At 44.1% G+C, this 14488-nt stretch overlaps 1 protein-coding gene across 1 annotated transcript in view; it reads right to left on the bottom strand.

Moving 5' to 3' along the window:
- Positions 1-14488, bottom strand: part of efl1 (elongation factor like GTPase 1) — an 83064-nt gene that overhangs the window by 24004 nt on the left and 44572 nt on the right. The window contains exons 16-17 of the mRNA XM_084057628.1: positions 1301-1432; positions 308-455 (exon numbers count right to left, since the gene is read on the bottom strand). Coding sequence (XP_083913754.1) covers positions 308-455; positions 1301-1432 — 280 coding nt within the window. The remainder of the gene's footprint in view (positions 1-307; positions 456-1300; positions 1433-14488) is intronic.

The following is a 14488-nucleotide window of genomic DNA, read 5'->3' as shown; positions in this document are numbered from 1 at the left end:
GACGGCTAGGGCACTTGTTTGGCTTGTGCCTTGCTCCGGAGCACTTCACTGGGCTCAAGCTTGCTTCTAGCAGTCAATGTTTTTTACTTGCTTTCAATGTTGCATCAAAGATGAGTCTACTGTACATGGTCAGAGTTTCGTCATCAACTCCTACTAATCATATTTGGCCACTTGGTCAGGTACCCCCATGTCATTTGAGTGTGTGTAGGACAGAGATAGACAGCCAGACAGACAGAGATGTGGACAGAGACAGACACTGACCAGAGAGAATCAAGGTAGATAAGATACAAAGACGTGAGGGACACACCTCTCTCGTAGATCATACAGGCAGCGTTGCAGGTGGACCTCTCCAGCAGTGACCAGGACATGTTCCCCTGTCTCCTGGATGAGAACTTCAGCACACGGGTCAGCCTGGTTCAGCAGACGCATCCCCCGCACCAGCTTAGGCATCTCACCTGTGTGTGAGTTAGCGCACGCACGTACACACGCACACAAACAAACACACACAATTTACTCTCAAAGGCTGCCACTGAAAGTATCAGAGATGCTCCAGTCAAAGATGCTCCAGTGCCCCACCGCGCACCCACACAAAACCGATCAAATTCATTTAAAATGTGCATGTAGTAAATTTGATTTATGATTATAAATGTTAACGTGAATGTACCGTACATTATAAGTGGGTATAGCCCTGCCCAGAGTGAGACTGAAACATCTCTGCACTCAGACTGGAGTCAGACTGAGGTATCTCTGAGGCTGGATAAGCACTTCCATATGGAGGTCTGTGTACTGCTACAGTATTACCACATTAGAGCAGCAGGAATGTGGGACAGTGTCTGTGGGCAATGCCGAGGACTGGGCTAGCTGGGTTAGCACGGCTAGCTAGTTAGCTTGTAACCTCAGAAGACCCCAATGTGCAAGGACGAAGATACAGTATGTGTGGGTGCAAACCTTTGTCTTTTTTCATTTTCTTTTTTTATTATAGTAACTATCTGTTATTCAGATAGTTACAGTAAGAGAGAGAGAGACATGAAACAAGGAAAGATAGAGAAGAACATGTAGCAAAGAACTTCATGTCAGGTTTGAAACCGGGTAGCGCAAGGACTGAACCTTAGCGGTATGCGCTCTACCAGGTGAGCCGGGCGCTTCAACCTTTGTGCAACTTTGTTTATTTTGTGTGTAAAACACTTCACGATTTAGTCAATAAAATGACTTTAAAACCAAACCAAATCTGAACAGAACGCATCAATTCATTAACAAATACAGCAGATATTCCTCTTCCAGTGTTTCGTGTGCAACTCACTTGGGTGTTTGGGTTCAATGGCGACACGTACGATGGGGCTGGCCTCGAAGTGAAGAGGTGTGAAGGGGGGACAGGCAGGGGAGGTGGAGAGGGTGGCTGACTTCAACACATATTCCTCTAGGCCTCCAATACCTGAATGAGGAAAGGAGGAAACATCAGTAATGACTAAAGATATTTTTTTTAAAAGCCATCTATTTATTTATATATATACACAGTATATATAAATATATGTATTATATGTATGTATGTATATATATATATATATATATATATATATATATATATATATATATATATATACATATATATATATATATAAATTATATAATAAAGTGGTTCGAGGGAGAGTGTGTATCTGGTTAAAAGCAACATATTCCCACAGAGACATGGCACAGAGCTAATGAAATGAGCTAACCCGGCCTTAAGGTAGACTGATTTAATGTGGACCAGCAATTCTCATTTAAAGACAATCTCAGCCACTCCTCCTAAACAGATAATATACATTAGCTTCTGGGGCTCTCACAAGTTCAATAAAGCAATCCTCTGTATTGTCTGTCAGGGCCAATTGGAACTACAGAAAATACCGACTGTAGTCCTGAAAAATAAATCAGAGATACGCTGATGGCACAAAATATGTCAATGTTTATGTTAATCTTCGGTCCACCTAAGGTCCACTGATCAAACGTACTAAATGTGTTTTATCATAAAAGTAATCCAAGCTTGCAATATAGTCGAATGAAGTACATTGTTTAGTTTCCACTAACTTTTATTTCTAAGATAAACATTGTATTGACCTTGAATGGTGAAAATAAACCTGTGCTAACACTTGGTGAAGTTGGGTACATTTGTCTTCCTTAAAGTGATAGCTATAAAATGGGACAATGCCTGTGATCTTCAGAGTAGTATTGGTTGCTCTACACCCCAGAAAGTATAGCATGCATGCGGTCCAAATTCAGACAGCCAATGGGCTATGTCTATGTATACTTGGTGTCCAAGTAAGACAAGCTGTTACTTGCCTGTCAACAGATCAACCACTAGAATTGTAGCCAATCACTTGCCCTTTCAAATGGTGTATGCCTGTTTGGCATTCCACTCCCCTCTCCCTCAAACCCATTTCCAATGTTGTAAAACATTTTTCAAACCATTACAAAAAAGGGTTTCATTTACTCAAATATAATGATCATCTATATTTTGATTATGAAATGGTCAGAAATAAAAGCAAAATGTACATTTCTGTCAAATAAGGTAGGCTAAAACAGACTCCTTTGCCTTTACTGTTGTGCATAGTCTGAATCAGGCTTCCTGTCATGCAAAGTGCCTTCAACTGTTCAGTCAAGTGGAATGAACTCTGTGTGTGTGTGTGTGTGTGTGTGTGTGTGTGTGTGTGTGTGTGTGTGTGTGTGTGTGTGTGTGTGTGTGTGTGTGTGTGTGTGTGTGTGTGTGTGTGTGTGTGTGTGTGTGTATGCGCGAGCGAGCGAGTGTGCGGGTGCATGTGTGTGTGAGCGAAGGTGGTCATTAACAGAGAGCCAGTCTGTATGGAGAAGTACAGTGAGGGAAGGCTATAATGAGAAAGGCCTCATAGAGAGAGAGAGAGAGAGAGAGAGAGAGAGAGAGAGAGAGAGAGACGCACATGAGCAACGGGGGCTGACAAAAGTCATAGGAATAGAATGGAACAGACACACCAAGATCTTTTCAGTTTATAATATACGTATATGGTTATATATTACGTTTCACAAGACATAGTATTTTCAATTGGCTGAAAATGCTCGCGATTATTTGTGGTCATGTGATCAGCAACGTACAGCTACGTATGGCGAGAGTAGTCTTTGGCCCACCCTCTAGTCAGCCTGCAGTTTAGAATACGATACGATACGATAATACTTTATTGTCAGTTCACACTGAAATTTGTCTTGCGACCCAGCCGCCATGTATGCAACAATAAACAGTACACACATTTGACATGACACAAGAAAAACAAAACAAAACAAAATACATACATAAAGACATACAAAGACAAGAGCAATGTCCACCTCTCAGCCTACCCCTGGCCTATAACTCCTGATTAAGCCGTAAGTGTCGTCTGATGGACAAAGGATCAGACGACACTGAGGCTTAATCAGGAGTTATTTAACTTCAGCAGAAACAGTGTGGCTTGAAAACAAACATATGACTTGTTTGAGCATTTTCAGCCAAAAATCAGTTATATTATCAGTTATATTGTACTATGTCTTATAAAACTGAATATATAATCATATGTACTGTATAAATTATTACAACAGGTAGTTCCGACCAAGCAATTTGAAATAGGCTCTCTACCCGTGCTCAAACGAGCATGAGCTGTGCTGATCAGACAGATCTCGGCAAGAGCAGAGCCGGCTAAGTGGCTAGGCTAGCAGTTTGCATGGGAAGTTTGCAAAAATAGTAGCTAAATCTGGCATAAAAAAAAATCTGTATCGAATATCTTAATTACAATGAGATTGATCTAACACTTAAGTTTTGTTTCTCTATGTGTTCAGTTTGGGAAAAGTTGGCTAGCGTGGCTGAGTAAACAGAGACTCTGTCTCTGTCAGATGGACCCCATGTAATTCCAGGAAAACACAGATAACAATCGCAGAAAGGTTGCTATTTTGAGAGAGAAATGCCCAGCAATATGAATACTTTTTATACGTTTTATTTTTATGTTATATTTGATGGTTGCAATATTACACTCGAGGATGGCTTTACCGTGATTATTGGCACATTAGTGACGCTTGCGGAACTCGGCTCCGCCTCGTTCCTGACCGCATCACTGTCGTGCCAATAATCACGGTAAAGTACACCCTCTCGTGTAATATTGCTTAATTATAAACCACATGTGCCCAATCCACACCAATGATTCGCAACCAGACTGACGCGGTTACCTCCCCTGCAAATACAGCACCCAAGCTCGCAGAGAAAGGCCCTGAGACTGCTGTCAACCTCCCAGCAGCGCTATCCCACTATTGCCATACTCCCCTCTTTCCTTCTCAACCTCTCACTTCTATACAAGCTTTCTCCATTTGCCGTCGCATTGAAAAGCATCAATTGGGGTTTAGCAGTTCTCAAACCCTAGCTATCCTGGTTAAGTGCGGGTTAGGTTTAGGTCTTCTCAACCTTTTGAGGCCACAGCCACGGGCTGTTTTCAAACCAAACAGGAAATGCTTTGATTAGATTTGATTGACAGTTGGCTGGATGTAAACACTCTCTGCAGAGCCTAAACAGACAGGCAGGCAGGCAGGCAGGCAGACAGACAGACAGACAGACAGACAGACAGACAGACAGACAGACAGACAGACACACCACTGCATCTTAGATTTAACACTCCCTGGTGTGGCAATACATGCAGACATGGTTATCCTAGCACTGATGATTTCCTGTGTTTATCAGAAGCAGTTAGAAGTTCAGTCTTGCTCAAGGACACTTCGACACTAACCCAGGAGGAGCCAGGGATCGAACCGGCAACCTTCTGATTCCCAAGCTAAAAGCACAACGACATTAAAGTGGCAATGAGGAGCTGAGGAGCAATGGCTGACTTCAGATCAATTTTAGACGCTTGAGTTATGATTTGTGCGTTAAAAAACCCTGTTGCAAGCGCTTGGGTGGCGCAGTGGTAAAGTAGCTTCCCACCACCACAGTCTGGGGATTCAAATCCACAGCGGTGCATCCGGCTTTGTCAAGCGTCTACACGTTCACAATTGGCCCATGCATGTTCGGGGGAGGGAAGCCAGGCGGGTAGGGTGATATTTGTCACTAAACGTATTCCTACGGGCTGGGGTGGTACCCATTTTCCTCAGTCACTAGCAGTGTAACATAAAACATCAAGCCTATCTAAAAACATAAAAGCCCCAGACTAAAAACAGCATAACAAACATAGAAACAGCATAAACAAACATTACTTCTTTTTTTTTAGCGGTGCCAACCGCTCTACGTTTGACTCTGTCTGCGTGTCCGTCCGTTTGTTTGAGCACGGGATGAGCACGGCAAAGAAGCAAACAGCTATAACTTCAGTTAGCAGCATGCCACCAAGTCCAAATTTGGTATGTGGACTTAGACCACCAATAGGGACGAGCATGAATTGATGACGTTATCAAAGAGGGGTCCAGGGACCCCCAGCGCCCGTATGAGCACGGGATGAGCACGGGATTTTAAACAGCTATAACTCCAGTTTCCATCATGCCACCAAGTCCACATTTGGTATGTGGACTTAGACCACCAATAGGGACCAGCATGAATTGCTGAAGCCCCGCCCCCTCTGTCTTCCCATTGGCTGGCCTTCAAACAGCCATAACTCAAGTTTGCAGCATGCTATGGAGTACAAATTTTGTACATGGACTAAAGCCAGCAATAGGGACTAACTGTCATTACTTAAGCCCCACCCCCTCTGTCTGCCCATTGGCTGGGCTTTAAACAGCCATCATTCCAGTTTGCAGCATGCTACCAAGTACAAATTTGGTAAGTGGACTCAGACCACCAATAGGGACGAACTGAAATGAGTTAAGGCCCGCCCCAAAGGCACCGCTTCCTTCACACAGGGTGTGATTTTTTTTAAATCAGCTCCTCCCGACAGTGTTTGGCGGGAGGAGTAGGACAAAGGCTGGGGGCTGCTCACTCACTCCCTGTTTTCTTTATTGTCTCTCTCTGGTTTTTAGCCCTACTAGTGGTGGGGCTCTAACGATGGCTTTCGGTCGGTTGGTCCGCCCAAAACTTTGGTCGCATGTAACAGTTGTTTTCAAAGCGGGGGCCCCAAACTGCAAAAATGTAAAGGAGAGGCAAATGGAAAATGAATATAATAATAAATAAATACAATTATAGAAATATTTGTATTCAATATTATAGCGCCATCCGGCGTTCTCTGAATGGCCCCTGGGGGGTGGTAACACCCCCATTGAGAAATACTACTAACTAGAAAAAGTGCTCCTCGGAGCACAGGTCTCCGCCAGGTCAGGTAGGCTATTGTGGCCTCCTGGTGGCGCTATAATAGGCCAACGTGAAAAGGGTGGCATTTCTTGTTAGGCCTTGCACGACAATCGGACACTGACTGCATTCATGATTTGAGGCATTTTGTTTAAAACATTTGTTTCGCTAAATTAGACCTGCTGGTGGCGCTATAACAGGCCAATGTTAAAAGGGTGGCATTTGTTCCTCAACATAGTGTGAATGTGCGTGCAAAGTTTGACCGCAATCGGACGGTGCGTTCATGATTTGCGGAATTTTGTTGAAAACAAGGCAATAATGCAAACTTTAGCCAATCAGTATGGAATATGAAAAATCAAACACACCCGTCGTGATCACATGACTATAGAGATCATGTGTACCGATTTGCGTGAAATTTGGATAAAATTGGAAGGAGTAGTATAAAATAATGTGTTTTACATAAGTCGGCCTCCTGGTGGCGCTATAAAAGGCAGATGTGAAAAAGGCAGGGCAAAGAGTTTTCCTTGACCTCTAGGGAGTGTGCATACAAAGTTTTACACAGATCGGTGCAGTTATAGGTAAAAACACAAATCGGCCTGTTATAGCGCCACCATGAGGCTGCTTTGACAAAATTCAAATGGTAGTTCTTCCTCGGCCTAATGGGAATGTGCGTGCAAATTTTCACGGAAATTGCATGCTCTGTTCATGATTTGAGGCATTTTGTTCAAAACGGAGCACTCCTGCAAACTTTGGAAGACATTTTTAGCCAATCAGAATGGAATATGAGAAATCTGAAAGACCCGTTCCGTTTAATGACTATAGAGATACTGTGTACCGATTTGCGTGACTTTTGGACCAAATCTGTAGGAGTACTGTCAAAAAATGTATTTTGCACAAATCGGCCTCCTGGTGGCGCTATAAAAGGCCCATGAGAAGAATTTGGGGCAAAGGTTCTGAATTGGCATCCAGGGAGGGTGTGTGCACAGTTTCGCTGCGATCAAGACAACGGTGCCCGAGATTAGCTGGTCACAGACGGACGGACGGACACACGGACACACGGACACACACACGGACGGACGGACGGGGTGGAAAACATACTCTCTCGCCATGCCTTTCGGCCTGGCGGAGACAATAATACTAAATACTACTGTCAAAATCTAATAGGCAGCCAGTTTTCCATGAAACTTTCTGAGCACCCCTAAGCATTTGAGTGACCTCATAACCTTTCCTCTAGCATAATATTGTAGTATTTGAATTATGGTACTTGATTTTATTTCACAGCTATTGCTGTTGAATGTGTTACTCCTTCAGTGAATATGTAGAATATATACTTCTCTCTCTCTCTCTTTTAAAATGTTTAGCGAGACAAGAGCAGGGCTCTGAGGATAGCAACAGTTCAAACCACTCAGGTTGGGTGCAGAACAGCAGGGTTTTACTAGTCTTGTTGGGGTACCCTTTCAAACCAAAGAAATAATAAAAATGTAAGTTTCAACACGAGATGGAGCCATTCAATATTTCGATATACGTACTGTACCTGAACTCGATAGTGATAATAAGATAAAACAATAAAAAACGCACGCACACGCACACGCGCACACACACACACACACACACACACACACACACACACACACACACACACACACACACACACACACACACACACACACACACACACACACACACGGCAGAGAGCTGGTTGCCTGCTGGAGAGGAGCAGGCAGGACATTGCGGGCTGGCTCCTATGTAACCTGACACTGTAATTACTCTAAGGTGACTTGATCCCCGGAGGCCTTCCAAGCCAACAAAGAACAATAAAACTCAAAGGAAACCCCCCCAAAAAAGAGGGGGGAAAAAGACAAACCCAATGGACCCCTGAAAGAAATAGCTGCTGCTGACACGCATCACTTATTGGGGGCGTGAGAGGGACTTATAAACGTATACAACTGCAGATGCTGGATACATTTTCTGTGTGTGGAGACTGAGAGAGTTCTTTCTAAATAGTTTATGACACATCCTTTCAGCATGATTCCATAGAAAGTCTGCACACTGTACACACACAACACATCATGCACACAACAAAGCAGCGACACAAGAGGCCCTTGTGCAAAGCAGCTTTTTATACCATCAATTTATGCTAACTCAGGACTTCCACTTTTTGTGAGGCTAGCAGCAGAGATATTGGCATCAGTGTGGAACTTGCAGCACAAACTCTAAACGTCAACAAACACAGCCTCAACAACACGTTCTCTCTCGCCACTCTGCCAGCAGGCTGAGGAACGTGCGGCTATTATTTACAGACCTAAGACTGACCCAGAGCTGGACAGTTTGCGTAACACAGTGCTGGGGTACAATGGTATGGGACACTACTCAAGAGCTATAATAAAGACCCCACTAATAGGTCTGAGGAGGTGTGAAACACATCTGATGGCTGCTGACTGGAGATCCTCTTTGTTTACACAAAGAGCACTGCATTCAGTTAGCATGTATGCACGGCACACACGCCCTCGCACACCGATAGTGTGCATTTGCGCGCACACCCCCTTGGGGACAAAGCCTGGTCGTGTCCAAGCACGGAGCTTGGGATGACTCAAGCCTGAAGACATTTCCTCCAACCACAAGTACAGTTGGCAGCTAGTCTGGTTATATAAAGAAGTCCCCCAAACACCCCCCTTCTCTCTCTCTCTCTCTCTCTCTCTTTGTGTCTCTGCCTGTCAGTCTCTCTCTCTCCTTCTCTTTTTCTCTCTCTCTCTCTCTCCCGCTCTCTCTCTAACTCTCTGTCAGCTGTGTCTCAGCATCCGTGTGCCGCCGCTGGCTCCGTGCTCACACAAAGGAAAGAGGGAAGAAAGAGAAGGAGGGATGGAAATGGAGGGGAGGAGGTACAGAGAAGCAGAGAGAGGAAGAGAGCGAGAGAGGGAAAGAAAGAGCTGAAACTGAAACGTGAAGCCAGTTTGAGGAGGAGGGGAGAGTTCATTGGTCCGGCTTCCAAGTGGCATGCTGTGTGCTGTGGTGTTTATGCACGCCCACCACACACAGTGAATGTATAACATGCATATGCATAATAGTTGTGGTTGTAAAACAGGCACGTGCTGTAAGTGTGTTGAGCTCTCTTTGAAATGCTAGTTACACAAGCGTTTGTGTAGTGTCTGTGAGGACAGGGAGCGAGAGGACACACACAGACACAGAAACAGACACACACGCGCACACACACACAACCCTCTGAAGTTGTTCGTATGTCTAATTACGTATCTAGTCTATGCGATGCCTTTCACAACAGGCTGTGATCTAACCTGTTTTGACAAATTCTATTTCAACATTGCGGGTGCAATGAATGCTGAGAGAGAGAGAGATAGGGAGTGTGTGTGCGTGTGCGTGTGCGTGTGCGTGTGCGCGTGTGTGTGTGTGTGTGTGTGTGTGTGTGTGTGTGTCGGGGGTAGACTGGCCAGGAAGATAGCTGTGATGATAGCTGATAAAAGGCCAGTTGTCAGTTGGGGAAGGCAGAGAAAAGAGAGTGACTCAACACCGACAGGGTGAGAGAAAGAGAAAATGACAAGAGGAATAGAGGAGTCACATCAGTAAGATAATGATAAAAAGGACTGAGACAGAAATAGAGAGAGAGAGAGAGAGAACAAGACAGGCAAAGACAGGGAGAATGGACTGACAGAGAAGAAGTTACTGTAGTAGTAGCAAAGAGAGAGATGGAGAGAAAGAGAGAGAGAAAGAGAGAGTAAAAAAGAGCAATTGAATTCTGTTAACACCTAAAAATTAGTGATTCAAAATCCTATCGTTATATAAATCCCAGGGAAAAGTTCCCTCAATCAACTGGTCCTCCCGCTCAACAGAGTAACATTAGGCCCTCCTAACACAACTAATAATAACCAGCCTCAGGAGGACAGTGACATCATTACTCCACAAATTCAACCCAACCAAACCCAAAGTAAAATGCAAGGCTATTTGGCTCTAACTAGACAGTATATCACCCCAAATTCACAAAAACACATTTTTGACTGCCCAGGCAGCTCCCCCACTTATTAGGTGAGAAAGTGGTTGGCAGCAAGTACTGTATGTACTGCAGCAGCCTGCCACAAATCAGGGGACAAAACAGAGGGACAAGTAACTATAATTTATTACACACAAATCAGTTCTTTAGCATATGTCAGTTGTTGTTTTTTTCAACTGTCTTATCCTGTTTGTCATGTGTATTATTTTTGTATCACATGTTATTAATGCTTTGGCAATATGAGAATGCAATATGCCAATAAAGCAAATTTAAATTTGAGAGAGTTCCTTTATTGAGGATACCAGTTGCTAGTTCATACACAGGAATGTGGAATGAGTAATTCTAAAATTAATCATGGCCCGACCACAGGCAAAAATATACCTTTACAAAATCCTATTTTTTCACTGCTCACTTAATGAAAACAACATTAACACAATGCTATAGAAGGCCCATTTATGAGTGTCAACAATCGAGAATGAAGGTAACAGTGTGTAAGGAGATGTGGAATGCGGCATAGTTTTATTCACACTGTGTGTTCCTTCCAAACACGCACGTGCATGCGTACGCACTCAGATGCACAGATAACCACAGAGCAGGGAAGATGGCGAGTCAACAACACACAGGGATGATTTAACTAGACATTTATGGCAAGGCACAGGTTGTGAGTGTGTTCATTCTGAGGCTTATGTCATCACACCCCTACTCAGACTACACACTACACAGACACACAAATACACAGAAAGGAGAGGAACTGAGGAGAGGAAGAGAGAGAGGGGGTATAGAAGGGGGGGGGGTATATAGAGAGAGAGATTGATATTGAGAGAGAAGGGATGTGTGGGGGCAGTATATTGAGCCAGCTACTGTCAAACTGGAATACTATGGGGCTGAGACAAAAGTGGCCACTGGGGTTTTAACTAGTCAGGATGGCTAAAGGTATTCACTGACAGCCATGTTTCTTATTTGTCATATTATGTATTACTAGCGCTCCTACCACTGTAGTAATTACCAACAGTAATGATAACGTATGTCAGAAGAATGCCTTTAGCCGCGCTTCTTCAATAAAAAAAACATGTGAATATTCAGCGAACGACTTAGAAGAGCTGTGCAAAATGGAATCCAGTCCATGTCTTACGTATAAACTGGATGTCATGCAGGAAGTCAGACCGTCATTCACAGGAAGTGTAGGCTGTGTGAGGCATGTAGCCAAAAGTATGGCATGAATTAGGTCCTACTTTTTGTCACCTTGCAAAAAAGAAAAAAAAACAACCTCATCCTCATGCTAGCAGTGGAAAGCAAGCGTATTGAAAAGCAATAAATATGATGTGGGGCTGGAAACTGTTAAATGCGCTGTGTGGATCATGTTTTATTAAGTACAAGGCCAGAGTCTCGGAAATCTGCTCCCTTTAACATCCTATGGAATTTCCCCTGCACTGGAAAGTCCCGCTTTTACACTGGAGAGCCAAGTGTGTGTGTGTGTGTGTGTGTGTGTGTGTGTGTGTGTGTGTGTGTGTGTGTGTGTGTGTGTGTGTGTGTGTGTGTGTGTGTGTGTGTGTGTAGCCTAGATGTGAACATATTGTGGACGCATTGGCAGAGGAAAGAGAGCTCCACTGCTGGCCAAGTAACACACACTGATTATTATATTACTGCTTCTCCCCCTTCGGCTAGAGAAAGACAGAGAGCGAGAGAGAGAAGGGAGGGGGGTGAGAGAGACATTTGGCTCAGTGTCTGATACAGCCAGACCTTAAACACTAAACAATATCTATACATCAGAATGCACTGACAGCTTTTTGGACACGGCCAACACAGGGGAGAGCATTCCAGCCTAATAGGAATAGGATTGAAGCTAAATCAAACAGTTTTTTTACTGAATCTGGTAGGCTAAAATGGTTTGCATGTGCGAAGTTCTCCTCCACCTCAGCCCGCAGGACACAGTCAAAAAAAAGTTAAAGGGAGGGGTGCATCCTTCCAAATCCACATACTGTATGACAATACCTCATCCACACATTCTAACTCCCAAAGTTAGGATTAGTCCAGCAATCCTGATGAGGACCGGGGGAAATATATATATATAAACACACACATACTGTATACACACACAGGTATATGTTATGACTCTGTCAGACATGACCATAAACAAACCCGATACACCCATATATAGGCAGGAACACGTCACATCACTGACTCAGACATAACCATGAACAAACATGATACGCCCATATACAGGCATGACACTATGACTCAAACATAACCAAATACAAACCCGATACGCCTATATATAGGCATATATGGAGGTCCGGTTGTCCAGAGCCACAGATACGACCGCTATGCCCATATGGTCATGTGCATATATGGGACCGACCGACTTGGTGCAAGCAGCAGCAAGGACTCAAGGGACCGATATGACTTTGTAAAAATGTATATAAAGCAAGTAAAAGCGAGGTGTAATGTGGTGATAGTTAAGGAGGTGTGTGTACTGCTAGCATAAATCATATTATTCATATAATTGGTCCTCACTAATGCTCATTATAATATGGTAGCATTTTTGTCTATTCACTCTGTGTCTCAGAGGAGGGCTGTGGACAGTTCAGAAACCCGCCTACCAGTGACATCATCGATAGGGAATCCAAGCTAATAGAAACTGCAGGCTTTCTAGTCCTGGAAAGTTAGCACACTATTATGGAAGCCACTGTTCTCATGTTAATACAAATCTAAATTGATAAATATATATATATTCAAAGATTTGCACACATTTTTCTTTTTTTGGGGGGATAACAAGCTGTATTCAACAGCCAATAACTAAAGAACGGAGGGTCGCGGTGACACAATTTTTCTCGATGGAAGCAGAGACACTCCTCCGTCTTTTGCGACACTTGGTGTGTCGATTGTCCTATAGCGAAATATTCTGTGGCTGTTGAAAGGTTAGTTAAAATGCTCAAAAACGCTGACTTAATTGATTAATTCTGGCACTCAGTGAGTTAAGTTATATTGCTGATCTGATCTGATTTGAATTCAATTCAAATGTCTTTCTTTTTTAAATGGAGTGGAACTGGGGACATTTAGGCAGGCTCATCTTCAGGGATCGTCATCAGCTAGGGTTTAGGTTTAATGTCAGGGTCCCATGTTGGTATTTAGGACAGGGTTAAGATTAGGGATAGGTTTAGGCTTGTCACGTTAACGGTTAGGATCGGAGGATGACATGTTATCAGTGTGTGTGTGTGTGTGTGTGTGTGTGTGTGTGTGTGTGTGTGTGGGTGGGGGGCTATGTTCAATGGGAGGCGTTCTCATGTCTCCCAGCTCGCACTCACAAGTCCCATGTGTCAGTCAGTCTGTCTGGACACCTTTCTGATGACTCAGGAAAGATCTGTTTTCACAAAATCTCTGTGTATGTACTAGATAGAGGGGGGGGGGGGCTGATATATCCTGACAGGAGGCAGGGGCTGGTGCAAGCCCGAGCGATGAACTAAACAGCCCATATATTCACACCATAGTCATCCCTGCTTTTTATAAGCTGATGGTCTGACGCACAGACACAGACACATATATAATACCCACAAGCCCCCCCAGGAGCTGGCTCTGAACAGGCCTAGTGAGTGGGAGAGCGACCACACACCTTTGACTCCCAGTGACTCATCTAGTAGAAACTAGGGGCTTCAATTACTGCCTTGCTCAAACGCTCGAGGGACGGAGCCTTGAAGCTTATAGGGCCAGTGGCTCCAAAGTTCAGCAAAGTCTTGGTAGGAAGGAAAAGGAAAAGTGATATGTTGAAGTAACTGTCATGAGCCCGGGCCTTGTCACATTTGTACAGTACATTCACACACACACACACACACACATGTGCACATGTCAACTAGACCCAGAGAAAGACGGGTCCACACTGTAGAGCTGGCATTCTGCCTTCAGGACAGAGGAGAGAGAGAGAGAGAGAGAGAGAGAGAGAGAGAGAGAGAGAGAGAGAGAGAGAGAGAGAGAGAATGAAGTGGGCTAATTGTGAGGCAGATGATTGTGGCCTATGAGCTGACAGGATGGGAAGACAGGCAGACAGATGGATGGATGGATGGACGGACAGGTCAGTTTGCTGGTGAAGTGCTCTGATTAAAAGGAGAGAAATTGAGTGAGAGAGAGAGAGAAAGTGAGAGAACACCACAGAGGTGAACAGAGAAAGTGTTTGGGGTTGATTGCATGACTGTCTGATGACCTTAGTTGGCTCATACCCTGGCATGTGGCAGGTTGTGCCAAGCCTTATGAGAGGCCACTCA

This window comes from Gymnoscopelus microlampas, assembly GCF_963454915.1.
Source record: "Gymnoscopelus microlampas genome assembly, chromosome: 1".
NCBI classification, from domain to species: domain Eukaryota; kingdom Metazoa; phylum Chordata; class Actinopteri; order Myctophiformes; family Myctophidae; genus Gymnoscopelus; species Gymnoscopelus microlampas.
The sequence above is the reverse complement of the archived record's forward strand: the minus strand, read 5'-3'. Positions and strand labels throughout refer to the sequence as shown.